The 20689-nt window shown below is 44.1% G+C and overlaps 1 protein-coding gene across 1 annotated transcript in view; it reads right to left on the bottom strand.

Moving 5' to 3' along the window:
• Nucleotides 1-381: 381 nt before the first annotated feature.
• Nucleotides 382-20689, bottom strand: part of LOC144494162 (uncharacterized) — a 397513-nt gene continuing 377205 nt past the window's right edge. Inside the window, exons 48-51 of the mRNA XM_078213764.1 lie at nt 15572-15742; nt 11128-11194; nt 5527-5670; nt 382-873 (exon numbers count right to left, since the gene is read on the bottom strand). Coding sequence (XP_078069890.1) covers nt 836-873; nt 5527-5670; nt 11128-11194; nt 15572-15742 — 420 coding nt within the window. The 3' untranslated portion in view covers nt 382-835. The remainder of the gene's footprint in view (nt 874-5526; nt 5671-11127; nt 11195-15571; nt 15743-20689) is intronic.

The following is a 20689-nucleotide window of genomic DNA, read 5'->3' as shown; positions in this document are numbered from 1 at the left end:
CGAAGTTGAAAGCTTGAACTAGATGATTGCTGCCATTTAACTAGTATTCAAGTGTTTAACAGCAGCCTATACTGAGCTTTTCCGCACAATATTTGTGGTGAAATGTTCTTCGTTCTTAAAGAAAAAGAACGAGGTGCATGTTTTCCATGCTTACTTGTTGTCTGAAATCGCTTCCAATAGGAATATTTAAGAAAAGATGAATCTTCTAAAAGAAATCCACAGCCCATAAACCAACAGGGCAAAGTTTAGCATTAGCATGATTGTGTATGTAGCCTAATCATCCAATGACACTGAAGGTTGTCTGATCTTCAAAGGACACTTCGTTGAGCAGGAATGAAGAGTTTGAATGACTCAAAAAGAAAGTGACGAAGAGGCAGTGTTGAAAAATTCAAGGCATTTACTTAAAAAAAATCAAAAAATATAGAGCAAAGTTTCTGATAATACAAAAAAAACACTTCGAGAAAACAATTCCATAATTATAATCCATGATGAGGATTCTTCCACAGGTAAAAAGAAGTCCGGGTAACATGAACAGGCAACCAAAATGTTAAGGGTGCGTCAGGGAAAATCTCCTGCCATGGGGAAAGAGGGTTGACCTGCTAACATGTGGGGCTATCAAACCCAGAGAAGTAACGCTGTCACTGGAACACAGACTGTCAAACCACCCAGTATCATCAAGAATCTCGAACACTCAGCAATCCAAACCACACTTCTTCACTGGGTTGTCCACCTGGTCCAAGTACAATTGTATTTCAAGCAGTGGTGAATGGGTCCTCTTCGTGCTACTGGTGTCTGTCCCCAGATAAAGGTTAAAACAATTATCAGGGGGCATGCCTCATTGCTTTCTCTTCCATTCTATTTTGACTTTCTCTCCTGAAAGGGAAATAAAATGTCGTTTTCTTGCGCAGAGGTGAAGTTAGAAACTTAGTAATAATGCATAAATTATGTTTAACAAGCTGGAATTGCACAGAGGAATTGTTTTACCTATTACAGTAAGAGCTGAAGATAGGCTACGATGTTGCATTGTGATACTGATCATTCCTATTTCTTTTTAACAGAGAAACCTATGTAAGGGGCAAGGGGCCATGTCTTTCTCAGAGTGGTAATCAGCATGTTGGATTGCCACTCCCTGCCCAATTACTTAGGTCAATTTTTTTTCAGGTGGGGTGGTCTTAGGTTGGGTTGGGCCTGTGGTGGGGTGGGGTGGGGTCGAGTGTGGATGAGGTGGTTGAGTCAGTGGGAGTTTGCATCAGGTCAGGGGAGGGGTGGGATAGGGTTGTTGAGGGTCAGGTTAGGTCAGTGGGGGGGGGGGGGGGGGAGGGGTTGGGTTCAGTTATGGGGGTCCAGTTGGGCATGGGAGGGTTGTGCTGGGTATGGGGTCCGATAGGGTTGTGGGGGGGTCCAGTCAGTTCAGGTTGGGGGCGGGGTGTGGAGTTGTGTGAGGTTGGTCTAGGTCTGGTTGGGGGTTTGGGTATCAGGGCCCAGTTGGGTATTTGGGGTGGGTCAGGTCAGGGTGTTGGATCGGGCTGGCGGTGTCTGGTCAGGTTGGTGGGGGGGCAGGTGGAGTGAGGTCAGACTGGAGTGCGGTGGGGTTGGGATGGGAGGGTCGAGGGGGGCTTCAAGGGTTAATTGAATTGGGGGGGGTTGAGCTCGATCAGGATGGACTGGAGTTGGGGCGGAAAGGTTGGATGGATCGAGGGCGGGTTCGATTGGGTTGAAGTGGGGTGAGGGTTGAGATGGAAGGGTATGGGGGGAAGGGCATGGGCTTGGGATGGGTATGGGGTGGATGGTCGGCTTGCTCAGGTATTAGGGGATGGTCAGCTCAGGAGATCATATGTCATGCCTCAGGTGGGTGTGGGAGTCAGAGTCAAACCTGCTAAAGAGGGAGATGAGGAATCCCATGCAGGTGGGGGAGCTATCACGGAGGGGTCGAGGGTTTGGGAAATGCCATGGGGAAGGTTAGTTGGGGGATAGGGAAATCCTTGAAGGGTGTGGAAAGTGGGGTTATCCGTTGGAGGTTCAGGCTGGGTGGTTACAATATTTACCCAGAAGCAAGATGTGGACATCACTGGTTAGGCCAGAATTTATTGCCCATCATTTATTGCCCTTGAGAGAATGGTGGTGAGCTGCCTTCTTGATTAATGTAGGAGATATGATGCAATTAATCAAGAGGCAATTCTCAGGTAATACAAGTTTACTTTAAGTGAATGTTCTACTGTATAAGTAACGGCATCTCCACATCATGACTGTATAAGTAAGATAAGGATGTCTACTACTTTGATCCTGGCATAGAATGGCTCAAAGTAGAAGACTGTCCGATGAATGATGGGCTTGTGTAAGATGCTCCTTTGGAGAGTTGGTGCAGACTCGATGGGCCGAATGGTAACTTTCTGCACGGTGGGGATTCTATGGTTCTATGAATCTGGATTTCAGCACAACGGAGGTGTTAGGAATAATGTCAAGTGATGTGTTTGAAGCTTTGGAGAAAAGATGAAAATTTAGATTGCAATGGCTGCACTGAAACTTACAAAATAAAAATATCACTGGACAGTGGATTGAAGTTGTAAACTGGAGGAGAAGTAAACATCTATTGGACAACTAACTTTTCCTCATGCCATATACTGCTGACAAGTCAACTCTTTAATGTGGAAGAAATCTTTTGCTTCAACAGTTGGGGAAGAACTGCCTGAAATGTTCTTGGCGATAGGTTTTTGCAGAAGAGAGAAGGCTTACTGAACATCCTTGCTACCATGTTGTGTGCGGCTATTGGACAAATCTGCTCTCTACAGCCTGACGAGGTTTTTTGGAACAAGGAAGATTTGGCCGCTGTTCATTCAAGATATAAGCTGGGCTGTTTTGACCTTTTTACATGTCAGAATTGAATTGAGTACACGAGGAAACCATTCCAGCAACCTCCCAGGTTTAAAATCTAAAGCGCAGAATCATTTCTGAAGTTTTCCAAAAACACAACCTCGGTCAGTTGGTGACGACCTTCTTCTGCAAGGGATAAACACAGTTTTGAAAGGTTATACTTTTTTAAAAGACTCCTCAGGTGGGCAGACTGTGAGGAGTGCCAAGGGAATGTGTGGACGCATGTAGGTTTAGCATTCTGGAGGGCATGATGTGCAATTAAATATCGGAGCTTCCCTCAGGTCTTAGTACATTAAGATCTCGGTCAGTATTCTTATCTCTGCGATGTAAACATTTACATTCAGGGGAGCCCCATAAATCAGCATCATCCGGCTAGAGACATAAGTAGATCAGCAATTTCTGACTAAAGAAATATTGGGAAATCTGCATTTTAATGCCAGACAGGTTACAGGCCCAAAGTATGAAAACTCTTTTTCCACAAAGTATAGATTTTTGTGAAGTTCCTTGGAAAGAATGAAATAATTGATGGCTCTATAATTTGCCCGCTCTAATGTTTTATTGTGCAATGTGTGGAACTGAAGTACGGTTTTGTTTAAACATCACCACCCTAGCTCATCAAACACCTCTTGATGTTGATATAATCGGCACAAAGATTTGGGGGATTTTAATTTTAATCTGTCCTCTCTGGCAGTTAGGTGACTTGATAAATCCCAGTTGAGATTCTTCCCCACAAGCTCAAGCAAGGAGCAAAAATAAGTGGAAGATGGGGGGGAGGGGGGCTATGACTCACACCCCTCCTCTTCCCACCCAATGGGCTAGATTATAAGAAACCCATTTATATCCATAGGATACATTCAATTTTCTATTCATACTTGTTGTTCTTAATTGGACTTGAGGTGGGTCTGTGGATAGGACTTCCTCAACGTAAAGCTACTATCATTAAAACGAGTTTCACCACAGAATCATAGGATCTCTACAGTGCAGAAGGAGGCCATTTGGCCCATCAAGTTTGCACCCAGTCCCTATCCCCATAAACCCACATATTTGCCCTGCTAATCCCTCTAATTTACACAACCCGGGACACTAAGGGGCAATTTATCATGGCCAATCAAGCTAACCCACACAACTTTGGACTGTGGGAGGAAACCGGAGCACCCGAGGAAACCCACGCAGACACGGAGAGAATGTGTAAACCCCACACAGACAGTGACCCAAGCCGGGAATCAAACCCAGGTTCCTGGAGCTGTGAGGCAGCAGTGCTAACCACTGTGCCACCGTGCCGCCCCAACCAGCTCCAGATTCTCCTCTGTTATACCCACAGCAGCATAATTCAGAGAATTGCACAGCTCCAGATCAGTGCCTCATTCCCACAGTGTTTAGCACTACTGCCTCACAGCGCCAGCGGCCTTCTGTGCCATTCCACATCCCATCCCTCAGTTACTGTTCCCTCACCAATGAACTGCACATTGCCCCTTCTTCTGTGACATCGCTCGTGGTCACTGTTAATTTGCAATTCTGAGAATTATCATCAGTTATTGGGAAAACACTGAACTCTCCGTGACTAAACTGTGTAGTTCCTTTTATTATGTTTAAAACTGTTTTAGAATCGTAAAGTCATGCAGTACAAAAGAGACCCTTTGGCCCATCGAGTCTGCACCGACAAAGCTACACTAAATCTACACTAATCCCACTTTCCAGCACTTGGCTCATAGCCTTGAATGTTAGGACATTTCAAGTGCCCATCTGCGTACTTCATAGAAAGAAATCATAGAAACCCTACAGTACAGAAAGAGGCCATTCGGCCCATCGAGTCTGCACCGACCACAATCCCACCCAGGCCCTACCCCCACATCTCTACATATTTACCCACTAATCCCTCTAACCTACGCATCTCAGGACACTAAGGGCAATTTTTTAGCATGGCCAATCAACCTAACCCGCACATCTTTGGAAAGGTTGTGAGGTTTCCTGCCTTTGCTACCTTCCCAGGCAGTGCATTGCAGACTCTCAGCAACCTCTGCCTCAAATCCCCTCTAAACCTCAACTTAAAATTATATCCTCTCGCTGTTGACCCTTCAACTAACAGCAGCTTCCTATCCACCCTGTCCATACCCCTCATAATCTTATACACCTCAACCAGGTCCCCCCCCCCCTCAGCCTTCTCTGCTCTAAAGAAAACAACCCGAGCTTGTTTAGCCTCTCTTCATAGCTCAAATGCTCTATCCTGGGGAACATCCTTTAAAGGACAATTTTCCTTTGTGCTTAATTTGCTCGATGTTGAGCCTAAGAATATTTAATAATCAGTTTACTTCTGAACAATCTGAAGGCCTGTATAGCACTATTCGGAACTCTGCTGTGGTGAGATATTAAATGGAGCAGTTCTGAGCAGCGAGAATGTTCAACAGTATTATCCATCTTGCATTTAATCCCTGCACTACCGTCATCATTTCCCATTCAAGCCAGCAGGGGACTCTGTTCTCTCTCTCATGGGCCAATCAGCACACATCTCAACCTCAGTAAGCCGACATAACTTTCTGTTTGTTAAGAATTATCTTCTTTTGCAAACTAGTGGACTGTTGTCAGTTGGGGATATGATGAGGCATTCAATTGTAAAAAAAAAAGGCTCTTATGCTTATTAATGTGGATAAATCTTGCCTCTGCCTCCTTGCGGTCCAATCTCTCCTCGAGGTCCTGGTAATCCAGGGAGGCCATCATTCCCCGGTGGCCCTGGGAGGCCGCTTTTAGCTTGAGCGGCCAACATTGCCGCAGGGGACTTGAGTTTGTAGTGGGCAAGTTTCTCTGGAAAAGAAAATAAGTGTAAAATGGGCAAACTGTACAGCTCCATCGCAAAAGAATAACCTCCGTTCATTTACATAGGAACAATGGGGAGGCCAGTCAGCCCATTTTCACCATTCAGTTAGATTGTGGCTGATCTGTATCTTAATTCCATCTAATCACCTCCCAGAAGGAAAAAATAGTATTCTTATTTCCCTGTGTTCCATTTCAAGGCATACAAGACCAGTTTGAACCAGTATTCTTATTTCTCTGTTTTTATTGTTTTTTTTCCCTCCTGGGCTTGAATCCCTAGCCCTTAATACACTTCCCTCAAAAAAAGCTTTCAATCTCACTTCTGAAATGTTCAGTTGACTCACATCCTTGATAGATTTTTTTGGAAGAGAGGATTCCAGATTTCCGGTACCCTTTGGGTAACTTTTGTAGAAAATCCCAAGGTACTTGGAGACGAGAGGGGGAAAAATAAATGCAGAAATGGACATCAAGCCAAGGTATGAGATTTCGGAGAGGGAAGTTAAAACTAGCTGGAAAAGACGGGTCCCGGATACGGAGACACAGATTCTCCAACCTTGCCTGCAGCTGGGATTCTCCAGTCCCGCTGTTGTGAAAGAGATTTGGCTGAGCGCCAAATTCTCCATTCTTGCTGGTAGCAGTAGAGGGCAGTGTGTAGATCAGAGAATTCCAGCCAGAGGCTTCTACTGAAATGAATCATAGATCCTCAAGTCGGATACCGCAATCCCATCACCATTCCTAATCTCCCATTATCCATCAGAAAGATACAATCACTCAGTGCTTTGCCACGAGAGTTTATGAACGCACCTTTGAATCAGATTAAGATCTTTGAATCATTTTGGAATCTCCGTTATACACTACTGGAATCCTCTGATTCGATTACAGGCTGGTAATCTCTCTGGGGACGCACTGTTCCATATAAACCATCTAAAACACTTGATTAGATTACTGCTTTGCAATCGCTGCTGGGTATACATTATTCAATATGCGCGCCATCTGATTAGATTAGTGTTCAAACAAAGTGACTACACACAAGAGTAATGAATAATTGCTGAGATGAATTAAACTGCATTTAACTGGACGGTTATCGTGTTAAAAAAACATGAGCAACATTGACTGTAAAAGCGGAAGAACTCTCTGGTGGAAGTTATTGTCTAGTTCCAGTTACGGTGCATTTTACAATCCATAGTCTCAATAAGAATTATGGTATCAGGAAGATGGAAAGCTCGGACCCCACGTGAAAGAGCTTGCAAGTGGAACCCCTAATGGGGTGGAAAGATTTTTAAACTAGTAGACATTAAGGCACTGACAGAACTAGCAGCATTCATTAAATGACTTTTAAAATAAGTTTATGAGCTAACAAGAAGCAATTTACACATAGGAGATGATTCAAACAAATGATTATGATTGTAAAACACATATGCTGATATTTTGAATTATTGACTTTAAGAAATATTGTTCACTTTAATCAAAAAACATTTTACCGCAAGGCATCATGGTAAAAGTAATTAGGGCAAAGCCATATTTCGAGATAATATTTGGGCCTTGGAAATATGCAAGTTTTATCAGTAAAGTTTCAGATGGGAGAACATTTAGAACACTTTATCATATTTCATGGTTTAGATGAGTGGTGGCCAGACGTGGTGTCATGAGTTAGTCTGGTTGGCAGTGACCTTTAAGGGAACCCGTGAGAACATTTATTTGAACTCTGGGCTGAGCGTCTTCGGCGACTAGGCAACCAGGGTGTGGGGTCAGCCATGGAGGAGTCAGCTTCCGATTTCACGGACTAAGAAAATACCATTATGCTGAAGGGTGGAATTCGATTGGCTAAAGTATTTGACATGTATTATCATTGATTTGTGCATCCTGACAATGATTGATTTAAAGTTATTGAAAGGCAGAAATGATTGATAAGAAAAAGCTATAATTATTTTTGATTGTATATGTTAGATTCATCGGAGAGGTTTTGCTGCTCTATGTCAGAACTACTTAACCCTTTGATGAACTCTTGGCAGCTACTGGTTTAAATAAAGTTATGTCTTAATACAGAAATGTTTGCCTTGGGAGTCTTGTATTGTCTAAACTTTAGTCAGTACCAGTCACCTCGGGTACCCCACAACAGAGCTGGAAGTGAAGATTATTATTAGTGGAAAGGAGGGAGAGCCATTGTCATAGGGAGGCTACCTGAGTTTACCTCTTTAGACAGTAGTCTAAATTTTCAAAGCTTGGTCTCCACACCAAAGAGAACCTTTGAACATGCCATCTTTCAGATTCTTTAACTTTATCCACAATCGAGCATGTAAAATGATCATTGAAATAGATGAGGATATAATTTTATGAAATCGTGGGGCTGGATGTTCCCATCGGTTTTGGGATTCTCACCTCAGGACCAAATGGGTCTCCTGAGCCCACACTTATCATAGAATCATAGAATCATAGAAACCCTACAGTGCAGAAGGAGGCCATTCGGCCCATCGAGTCTGCACCGACCACAATCCCACCCAGGCCCTACCCCCACATATTTTACCCGCTAATCCCTCTAACCTACGCATCTCAGGACTCTAAGGGGCAATTTTTTTTAACCTGGCCAATCAACCTAACCCGCACATCTTTGGACTGTGGGAGGAAACCGGAGCACCCGGAGGAAACCCACGCAAACACGAGGAGAATGTGCAAACTCCACACAGACAGTGACCCGAGCCGGGAATCGAACCCGGGACCCTGGAGCTGTGAAGCAGCAGTGCTAATCACTGTGCTACCGTGCCGCCCAAAACTTGCCAGCAGTTATGCTTGCTGCAGCTATACAGGGCCTTGGTGAGGCCACGCCTTGGGTACTGTGTGCAGTTTTGGTCCCCTTGTCTGAGGAAGGACATTCTTATGATTGAGGGAGCCCAGCGAAGGTTCACCAGACTGATTCCTAGAATCGCAGGACTGACATATGAAAAAAGACTGGATTAAGTGGGCTTGTATTCACTGGAATTTAGAAGAATGAGAGGGAATCTCATAGAAACATATAAAATCCTGATGGGACTGGACAGGCTAGATGAGAGAAGAATGTTTCCGATGTTGGGGAAGTCCAGAACTAGGGGTCACAGTCTAAGGGGTCACAGAATAAGGGGTTAGCCATTCAGGACTGAGATGAGGAAGAACTTTTTCACTCAGAGAGCTGTGAACCTGTGGAATTCTCTATCAGAGAAAGCTATTGGGGCCAGTTTGTCAGATATGTTCCAGAGGGAGCTGGATGTGGCCCTTGCGGCTAAAGGGATTAAGGGGTTAAGAGAGAAAGCGGGAGTGGGATACTGAAAGTGCACGATCAGCCATGATCACATTGAATGGTGCTGCAGGCTCGAAGGGCTGAATGGCCTACTCCTGCACCTATTTTCCATGTTTCTATGTCAGACCAGAGAGGCTACTTTCCTGGAATTGGCACCCTGCCTACGGCTGGCCGGTGGGCACCCAGTGTTGCCGATCCGACTAGAGGGGCAGCAGCTCTGGAACCTCAAAGGTGGGAACAGATTGGTGCTGTTGAGGTTGGTAGGTGATGGGGAAGGTGCCTCAAAATGCAGGCATTAATAATCATGATTACAGAAGGGGAGAAGGTCCTTGGATCGGAGGGAAAACCCTTCAATTTGATCATCAAGATTTCCTTCCCTGCCTGAGGCTCCCTCTCTTTGGAAAATGCAATCTCTTACTCTGATGGCTCAACAGACTTGTCGCAGGGGTGGCCACCTCCACTGGGGATGGTGGTGGGTGGAGGAGGATGGAGGGGGAGGGGCAATCCAGCATTGCAAAATCATTTATCATTGGGCCTGCACGATTGAAATTGCCTGGCTGTCTCCATGCAGCCGGTACGCAATTCACTTCCCACATCACACCCGGGAAATTACCCCAGGAACGTCCCAATGCGGCTCCTCCTGGCCTCCCCTCCACCCAAACCGCCCCCCCCCCCACCTTCAGGCTACACTCCACCATTCTGAGCCAGAAAAATTCAACCCCATGCTTTTGAGAGGATCTAAGGTCAAAGGCAGGAGGTACCAAAATCCCAGCTGCATGGTGGCACAAGTGGTTAGCACTGCTGTCTCACAGCTCCAGGGACCTGGGTTCGATTCCCGGCTTGGGTCACTGTCTGTGTGGAGTTTGCACATTCTCCCTGTGTCTGTGTGGGTTTCCTCTGGGTGCTCCAGTTTCCTCCCACAGTCCAAAGATGTGTGGATTAGGTTGACTGGCCGTGCTAAATTGACACTTAGAGTCCCGGGATGTGTAGGTTAGAGGGATTAGTGGGGTAAATATGTGGGGTTGCGGGGATAAGGTCTGGGTGGAATTGTTGTCGGTGTAGATTCAATGGGCTGAATGGCCTCCCTCTACATTGTAAGATTCTATAATTCTATATGGGAGGAAGGGAGGATCAGGATATTGAATTTGATGATCAGCCATGGTCAAAATGAATAGCAGAGCAGGTTTGAAGGGCCAAATGGCCTACTCTTGCTTCTAGTTTCTATGTTCTAGCTGAAAACACTTTCTACACATATGGTTATCCAGGACATGGACACATCATTTAGTTCCCACATGGAACAGGATGTGTACTCCAGGATTCGTAACTTCCCCGCTATTCATCTATTTATTAGATAATAAAACTTACGACTTAAAAAAAATACTCTGTTGACATCACGTAAATATATGTTTATGTTTAGTGTTCAATATTCCAGATGGAATCTGATGAAAATCCTCTACAAGCGAGTAAAGTTTTAGTTGTACAGAAACTTCACCAAGCTCCACTGTTCCTATGTGCATGAGTCAGTTCCAGCATCAAACCTCAGGAAAGATTTATTAGCCAAGGACGAGATTAATCAAAATAATACCAAGGCTTTAGCGGATTAAATTAGGTGGACAGAGAGTTGCATAAACTTGTATCCTCTTGACTTTGGAATGTCTTGCGTGTTCAATAAGGAAATAGAGAGAAAAAGTATTCCCTGGTGCAAGGGGAACATGAGAATAAAACGTCAAAATTAGAGCCAGGAGTGAAATTAGACAGCAATTTTTTGTACACATTTGAGGTAGTGGAAATCTACATCTCTCTTCCCCTAAAGGTTATGATCGAATTGAATGGCAGATTAGGTTTAAGGGGCTGAATGGTCCACTCCTGGCTCCTAGGTAAAATACTGAGAACTGTCAGATTATTTATCACGGATGGTATCGCCAAAGCCTGATCTCACATCTGCATGAATGAAGGACCAAAAGCTTGTTTCATTGCCTTCCTTCTTAACACATGGTTCTGAGGCCAATTTTAGCGTACTGGCTGTTGCCCCAGCTATCAGAGCCCGTTATTATAAAGTTCTCTTGTGAGATTGCTAGGCAATTTGTAGATTAATAGCAGATGGAATAAGGGAGATACAGAGTTGTTAAGCCTTCCGGTGGACATTGACTGATGGGAAATTTAATCCGCTGTCTTACCTTCAAAAACCTTGTGGACCTCCTGCCTTATAAATCTTGCTATTTCTTCAAATGTCACGTTTCTGCCCTGATGAAGGAAAGAGACAAGTTTCAGGAAATAATCAGTTGTGACTTCAAAAGATCAACATTTAATGGTAGCAAGTAAAGCAGCATAACAGAACAAATAGTAAACTTATCAGGAAGAGAGTTATCAGAAATAAAAGTGTTCCAGCTCTGAATGTAATTTAAACTGGAGATGCTAATAAACCTAGAAAATAGAGCTGTTTACTTTGGGGTTGAATAGTTGTAGGTGTATTATATTGTGGACATTTTCAGTTGATTACTGGATAGTTGGGGGACAGTCTGGTTCATTGGAATAGACCAGGACGCCAATATCAAACCTTGAATTTGTACATAGTGTGACTTTGGCTTCCTTTCCTTCACTAACGGCTTTAAGTACATTTGAAGGAATATCTAATACAGGGACCAGCTGTGTAGAATGAGATCTCTCTCCATGTATTGTTGATCAAGTGAAGAAAAACGCATAGCTTACCCAAGGTTTCAGAAATAATGAATAACTGATTTGATTTATTGTCACATCTATTAGCATACAGTGAAAAGTATTGTTTCTCGTGCGCTATATAGACAAAGCATACCGTTCATAGAGAAGAAAATGAGAGAGTGCAGAATGTAATGTTACAGTTACAGCTATGGTGTACAGAAAGATCAACTTAATGCAAGGTAGATCCATTCAAAAGTCTGATGGCAACAGGGAAGAAGTTGTTCTTGAGTTGGTTGGTATGTGACATCAGACTTTTGTATCTTTTTCCCGAAGGAAGAAGGTGGAAGTGAGAATGTCTGGGGTGCGTGGGGTCCTTAATTATGCTGGCTGCTTTGCCGAGGCAGCGGGAAGTGTATACAGAGTGTATACAGATGGGAGGCTGGTTTGCATGATGGATTGGGCTTCATTCACGACCTTTTGTAGTTTCTTGCGGCCTTGGGCAGAGCAGGAGCCATACCAAGCTGTGATACAACCAGAAAGAATGCTTTCTATGGTGCATCTGTAAAAGTTGACATGCCAAATTTCCTTAGTCTTCTGAGAAAGTAGAGGCGTTGGTGGGTTTTCTTAACTATAGTGTCAGCATGCGGGGACCAGGACAGGTTGGTGGTGATCTGTACACCTAAAAACTTGAAGCTCTCAACCCTTTCTATTTCGTCCCCGTTGATGTAGACATAAAATAATAAAATGCAGGAGATAAAATAAGCTTGGCCTCTCCATAGCTGTCATGAATCTCGCAGGGATACTTATGTTACCAGCCCTGCATTTTTGTGCTGAGTAATGGCTTGAGATAGGTTTCTGAAGGAATCAGCCCAGCACTTTGCAAGTCTCAGTTGATTGACAATTCTGTAAACAGAAGTTGGCTGAAACCAGGTTAAAGTAAGACACATTCTTGTTAGCTCAATCTCTTGTTTTACCTGATGGATTAATCGTGATTGATGGCTGGCACATCAGCCGCAGGTTGGTGAGAACTCTCATCGCTGAATCACGACATTTAAGAACCTCCTCTTTAAAAGTGATTGCATGTGGAGTTGGATGAGATGTTTCTCATCCAGGTGAGTATTAAAAAGGTGGTTCAGAGGAAGTAAGAGTTAAGAGAGACTTTTTTTCTTTAATTGGTTGAGAGGGTGTGGGTGTAACTGGTAAGGTCAGCATTTGTTGCCCATCCCAAATTGCCCTTGCGAAGTTGGCGGTGAACTGCCTTCTTAAACTGCGGCGACCAGTCTGGTTTAGGTACAGCCACAAAGGTGTTTGGTGTCCAGATCACCAACAACCTGTCCTGGTCCCCCCATGCCGACACTATAGCTAAGAAAGCCCACTCACGCCTCTACTTTCTCAGAAGACTAAGGAAATTTGGCATGTCAGCTACGACTCTCACCAACATTTACAGATGCACCATAGAAAGCATTCTTTCTGGTTGTATCACAGCTTGGTATGGCTCCTGCTCTGCCCAAGACCACCAGAAACTACAAAAGGTCGTGAATGTAGCCCAATCCGTCATGCAAACCAGCCTCCCATCCATTGATTCCGTCTACACTTCCCACTGCCTCGGAAAAGCAGGTAACATAATTAACAACCCCACACACCCCGGACATTCTCTCCTCCACCTTCTTCCATCGGGTAAAAGATGCAAAAGTCTGAGGTCATATACCAACCGACTCAAGAACAGTTTCTTCCCTGCTGCCATCAGACTTTTGAATGGACCTACCTTGCATTAAGTTGATCTTTCTCTACACCCTAGCTATGACTGTAACATTATATTCTGCACTCTCTCCTTTCCTTCTCTATGATCGGTACGCTTTGTCTGTATAGCGCACAAGAAACAATACTTTTCACTGTATACTAATGCATGTGACAATAAATCAAATTAAAATTTAAAAAAATTAGTAAAGGAATTCAAGGTTTTTGACTCAGCAGATATGAAGGAATTTTTAAGTCAGGATGTTGTGTGGCTTGGAGGAGAATTTGCAAGTGGCGGTGTTCCTGTGTGTCTGGTTCTTCTGCCCTTCTGGACAATAGAAGGTGTGGGTGTTGAAAGAGCCTTGGTGAGTTGCTGCAATAGATCTTGTATCTGATACACTCTGCTGCCACTGCGTCCCAGGGATGAATGCTCAATGTGATGAATGGAGTGCCAAAAAACACTAATTTCTCCTGGATGATGCTAAACTTCTTCAGTATTGTTGGACCTGCATTCACCCTGGCAAGTGGAGATCATAAGAACATAAGAACTAGGAGCAGGAGTAGGCCATCTGGCCCCTCGAGCCTGCTCCACCATTCAATAACATCATGGCTGATCGTTTTGTGGACTCAGCTCCACTTACCCGCTCACCATAACCCTTAATTCCTTTATTGTTCAAAAGTTTATCTATCCTTGCCTTACAAAAATGCAGGGCTGGTAACATAAGTATCCCTGCGAGATTCATGACAACTATGGAGAGGCCAAGGTTATTTTATGTCCTGTATTTTATTATTTTATGTCTACATCAATGGGGACGAAGTAGAAAGGGTCGAGAGCTTCAAGTTTTTAGGTGTCCAGATCACCACCAACCTGTCCTGGTCCCTGCATGCCGACACTATAGTTAAGAAAACCCACCAACGCCTTGAGATCGAATGAAGGTCATTGGTGAAACAGTTGAAATTGGTTGGGACACTGACCTGAGGAACTCCTGTAGTGACGCCCTGGTTAAAGTCCAACAGGTTTATTTGGTAGCAAATGCTCAGCATTTCTCCACTCCACCTGACGAAGGGGCAGCGCTCCGAAAGCTGGTGGCATTTGCTACCAAATAAACCTGTTGGACTTTAACCTGGTGTTGTTAGACTCCTTACTGTGCTTACCCCAGTCCAACGCCGGCATCTCCACATCGTGATGTCCTGGAGCTGAGATGATTGACCTCCAACAACCACAACCATCTTCCTTTTTGTCAGCTATGACTCCAATCTGTGGATCTCCATTATCGCAACCAGAGAATCAGATTATTTTTTTTGATGTTGCATGAGGGATAAGTATTTCCCACAAAGAAAGAAAGATTAATAATGCTCAAATCCCAGTAAAAGTCATTGGTATTGGCACCAGGAATACTGGACCTTTCATTTCCAGCTTTTACTGGTTTTTCCTTTTGGGTTGCCAGGACACGAGGTGGAACTCCTTTGCTCTTCTTCAAATTAGAGTGGAGGGATCTTGTACATCCACTGGCGAGGGTGACAGGGTTTTGATTTAATGCCTTAGTTGAAAGACAGCATCCCCAATAATGCAGCACTCCCTCGGTACTGCACTGGAGAGTCAGGCTTAATTTTGCCCTAAAGCCCTGAAGTGGGAATTGAGCTCACAACCTTCTGATTCAGAGACAAGAGAATGTTACCAACTGAGCTATAGCTGGCATACAGAATAAATAATTATTTAATGGTGACACACCAAAAAATAAAGATTTGTCGGAAAATCTGAGCCCAATGTTCAAACTGAGTATTTATTTATTATTGTCACAAGTAGGCTTACATTAACACTGCAATAAAGTTAATAGTTGGAAGGGATTTATTTGGTTTGTTAATAATTTAGTTAATTTGTTCACTGTTAGATAAATAAATTGTTACGTGTTGATTTTAGAGCGAGTGTCAGGGATTTATTTTTATTTAACCACTGAAAGTTGCTGAAGAGCAGGTCGCACCACTTTACACAGATTTTTTATAGATTATAAGGTGAGATACTCCTCTTTGGGTATTTTGGTGTTAGTTCTCAGAGGGGGGCGGGGATCAACCTCTGCTTTATAACACTTATCACCATTTCTCATCTTTATCCACATGAAGAAATTATCCAAAATTTAGCTCAAATGTGTCACTGATGTGCAAATAATTTAGATGTGAAGCTAATGCAATTTTTATGGCAATTTAGATGTGTAATGTCATTCTTACAGGAAATCCCGGGGGTCCATGGGAACCTGGAGGTCCTGGAGGACCATCTTTTCCAGTTGGTCCAGCTGGTCCAGAAGAGCCAATCATTCCTTTCTCCCCCCGAGATCCTGGATAACCCATTCTTCCTCTTTCACCCTGAGGGCCACGATCTCCCAGTATTCCCGGATCACCCTGTTCAAACAGAAGAATGAAGAAGGCACAAATTAAAGAGGGTGTTAGAAATACTTATTAGTATTGTGAAGGGAAACTTAAACAGGTATGAGAACATATTTTCAGAGACATTTGTTTGGGAAGAGGAGAACTCTTTTGGGAGAAAAGCAACATTTAAAAAGGAAAACATGCCCAATAAACGATACATTGATACAAACAAGAATGCTGAAGATTTGAATCACTGCTATTGAGACCGTTCAATGTTTCTTCCTCATTCTCTCCAACTGCTCTCCATCAGATGCCGGCTTTTGCTAAGGCCTGCTACCACACTCAAGTGGTTCTTCTTCACAGGCCCTGACAGCAAGTGTGCATTCAACTTGAAGGGGCATTGGAGGCCACCCCCATGCTGTGCTTCCCCAAAGTCCAGGCATGGACTTTCATTATTTTAATTAATTTGTGGGATGTGGGCACTGTTGGCAAGGCCAGCATCTATTGCCCATTCTTACCTGTCCTCGAGAGGATGGTGGTGAGATGACTTTTTGAACCGCTGCAAGGCTCACAGGAATTGGATGAGGCCATTCAGCCCCTCGAGCCTATTATGCCTTTCCAAAAGGTCATGGCTGTTCTGTACCTCAATTCCCTTCACCAATCTTAGCTCCAGCTTGAAACAGTGACTTAACACAAATCTATCTCAGTCTAAGAAATGCACCCAGAGCCTTTTGGGGGATAGAGTTTCACTGCACTATACAGAAGGAGACCATTTGGCTCATTGAGTCTGCACCGACAACAATCCCACCCACATATTTACCCTGCTAATCCCCCTGACAATTTAGCATGGCCAATCAACCCAACCCGCACATCTTTGGAGTGTGGGAGGAAACCGGAGCACCCGGAGGAAACCCACACAGACATGGGGAGAATGTGCAAACTCCACACAGATAGTGACCCGAGACCGGAATCGAACATGGGTCCCTGGAACTGTGAGGCAGCAGTGTTAACCACTGTGCCACTCTGATGACTCCTGATTGTAGAGGAATCAGGAACGAAAGCCTTTTAAAAAAAATTATTTACTTCACTCAGTGGTGTTTACACTTCGTTACCTTGGAGTTACATAGAAAGTACAGCTCAAAAACTGGTTCAACTGCTTTTGCTGCTGTTAATGCTGCATTCACGTCTTATCCACCCCTTTTTCACGGAATGGTATCAGAATATCCTTCAATTCCGTTATCTCTCATTAGGTGGAGATGTTGGCGTTGGACTGGGGTAGGCACAGTAAGAAGTCTCATAACGACAGGTTAAAGTCCAACAGGTTTATATGGAATCACAAGCTTTCAGAGTGCTGCTGCTTTATCTCTCATTGACATCTAGCTTCACCATGTGTCTGTTTTATTTGCCTCAACTACTCAATTGGCAACAAGCTCCACATTCAAATCATTGACTGGCTAAAAATATAACTGTGAAATCTCGATTAGATTCATTGGTGACTATCTTATATTCAGCAGTGTATTCACAACCACTATGAGCTAATCAGAAAAAGGCTGAGGAGCGCATTTGGATAATTCCTGTTCTGTAATATTCATTATCAGTCTGGAAGTGTTCAAACTACTGAGGGGCAAAATCACACTGGGAGTGTATAAACCACTGAGGAACAATATCATACTTGGAGTGCATAAACCACTGAGCGGTAATATCACACGGGCAGTGAATAAACTACTGAAGGACAAACAAAGAACAAAGAACAAAACAGCACAGGAACAGGCCCTTCGGCCCTCCAAGCCCGTGCCGCTCCCTGGTCCAAACTAGACCATTCTTTTGTATCCCTCCATTCCCACTCCGTTCATATGGCTATCTAGATAAGTCTTAAATGTTCCCAGTGTGTCCGCCTCCACCACCTTGCCTGGCAGCGCATTCCAGGCCCCCACCACCCTCTGTGTAAAATATGTCCTTCTGATATCTGTGTTAAACCTCCCCCGCTTCACCTTGAACCTATGACCCCTCGTGAACATCACCACCGACCTGGGGAAAAGCTTCCCACCGTTCACCCTATCTCTGCCTTTCATAATTTTATACACATCTATTAAGTCTCCCCTCATCCTCCGTCTTTCCAGGGAGAACAACCCGAGTTTACCCAATCTCTCCTCATAACTAAGCCCCTCCATACCAGGCAACATCCTGGTAAACCTCCTCTGTACTCTCTCCAAAGCCTCCACGTCCTTCCGGTAGTGTGGCGACCAGAACTGGATGCAGTATTCCAAATGCGGCCGAACCAACGTTCTATACATCTGCAACATCAGATCCCAACTTTTATACTCTATGCCCCATCCTATAAAGGCAAGCATGCCATATGCCTTCTTCACCACCTTCTCCACCTGTGACGTCACCTTCAAGGATCTGTGGACTTGCACACCCAGGTCCCTCTGCGTATCTACACCCTTTATCGTTCTGCCATTTATCGTATAGCTCCTCCCTACATTATTTCTACCAAAATGCATCACTTCACATTTATCAGGATTGAACTCCATCTGCCATTTCTTTGCCCAAATTTCCAGCCTATCTATATCCTTCTGTAGCCTCTGACAATGCTCCTCACTATCTGCAAGTCCTGCCAATTTTGTGTCGTCCGCAAACTTACTGATCACCCCAGTTACACCTTCTTCCAGATCGTTTATATAAATCACAAACAGCAGAGGTCCCAATACAGAGCCCTGCGGAACACCACTAGCCACAGGCCTCCAGCTGGAAAAAGACCCTTCCACTACCACACTCTGTCTTCTGTGACCAAACCAGTTCTCCACCCATCTAGCCACCTCCCCCTTTATCCCATGAGATCCAACCTTTTGCACCAGCCTACCATGAGGGACTTTGTCAAACGCTTTACTAAAGTCCATATAGACGACATCCACAGCCCTTCCCTCGTCAACCATTCTAGTCACTAATCTATATCACACTGGGAGTGTATAAACCACTGAGGGACAATATCACACTGGGAGTGTATAACTCAGTGAGGGGCAATATCACACTGCGAGTGTATAAACCACTGAGGCCCGATATCACACTGGGAGTGTATAAGCTGCTGAGGGAAAATATCACACTGCGAGTGTATAAACCACTGAGGGGCAATATATCATATTGGGAGTGTATAAATCACTGAGGAACAATATCACACTTGGAGTGCATAAACCAGTGAGCGGCAATATCACACGGGCAGTGTATAACTCACACTGGGAGTGTATAACTCACTGTGGGACAATATCTCACTGGACATGTATAAACCAGTGAGGAACATTATCACACAGGGACTGTAAAAACCACTGAGGGATAATATCACACTGGGAGCGTGTAAACCACTCAGGAACAATATCACACTGGGAGTATAGAAAAAAACTGAGGGACAATATCACACTAGGAGTGCATTAAACACTGAGTGGAAATATCACACTGGGAGTGTATAAGCCACTGAGGGACAATATCACATTGAGAGTGTGTAAACCAATGAGGGGCAATATCACACTTGGAAGTATAATCAACTGAGGGACAATATCACACTGGGAGTGTATAAACCACTAAGGGACACTATTACATTGGGAGTGGATAAACCACTGAGTGCCAATATCACACTGTGAGTGTATAAACCACTGAGTGCCAATATCACACTGTGAGTGTATAAGCCACTGCGGAACAATATCGCAATGGGAGTTTATAAGCCACTGAGGGACAATATCACACAGGTAGTGTATAACCCACTGGGGGAAAGTATCACACTGGAGTGTATAAGCCACTGAGGGTCAATAACACACAGAACGTGTATAAACAACTGAGGGACAATATCTCACTGGGAGTGTATAAACTACAGTGGATCAAAATCAAACTGGGAGTGTATAAGCCACTGAGGGGCAATATCACTCCGGGCATAAATAAACCACTGAGGGATAATATAACACTGGAAGTATATAAACCACTGAGTGGAAATATCACACTGGGAGTGTATAAACAACTGATGGACAAAATCACACGGGGAGTGTATAAATCACTGAAGGACAATATCACACTGGGAGTGTGTAACTCACTGACATTGGTAAGACATTACAAGACATTGGTAAGGCCACACTTGGAATACTGTGTGCAATTCTGGTCACCCTATTATAGAAAGGATATTATTAAACTAGAAAGAGTGCAGAAAAGATTTACTAGGATGCTACCGGGACTTGATGGTTTGAGTTATAAGGAGAGGCTGGATAGACTGGGACTTTTTTCTCTGGAGCGTAGGAGGTTGAGGGATGATCTTATAGAGGTCTATAAAATAATGAGGGGCACAGATCAGCTAGACAGTCAATATCTTTTCCCAAGGGTAGGGGAGTCTAAAACTAGAGGGCATAGGTTCAAGGTGAGAGGGGAGAGATACAAAAGTGTCCAGAGGGGCAATTTTTTCACACAGAGGGTGGTGAGTGTCTGGAACAAGCTGCCAGAGGTAGTAGTAGAGGCGGCTCCAATTTTGTCTTTTAAAAAGCATTTAGAAAGTTACATGTGTACGATGGGTATAGAGGGATATGGGCCAAATGCTGGCAATTGAGATTAGCTTAGGGGTTTTTTAAAAAAAGGGCGGCATGGACAAGTTGGGCCGAACAGCCTGTTTCCATGCTGTAAACCTTTATGACTCTATGACTGAGGGGCAATATGACACTGGGGGTGTATGAACCACTGAGGGACACTATTACACTGGGAGTGTATAAACCACTGAGGAACAATATCACACTGAGAGTGCATAAAGCACTGAATGGCAATATCACGCTGGGAGTGTAGAACAAATGAGGGACAATATCACACTGGGACTGTATAACCTACTGAGGGACGATATCACACTGGGAGAGTATAAGCCACTTAGGGACAATAACACACAGAGGTGTATAATCCACTGAGGGTCAATAGCAGCCTGGGAGTGTATAAACAACTGAGGGACAATATCACACT

The sequence above is a fragment of the Mustelus asterias genome, chromosome 5, assembly GCF_964213995.1.
Source record: "Mustelus asterias chromosome 5, sMusAst1.hap1.1, whole genome shotgun sequence".
Lineage (NCBI taxonomy): Eukaryota > Metazoa > Chordata > Chondrichthyes > Carcharhiniformes > Triakidae > Mustelus > Mustelus asterias.
This window is presented reverse-complemented; position numbering and strand designations above follow the sequence as displayed.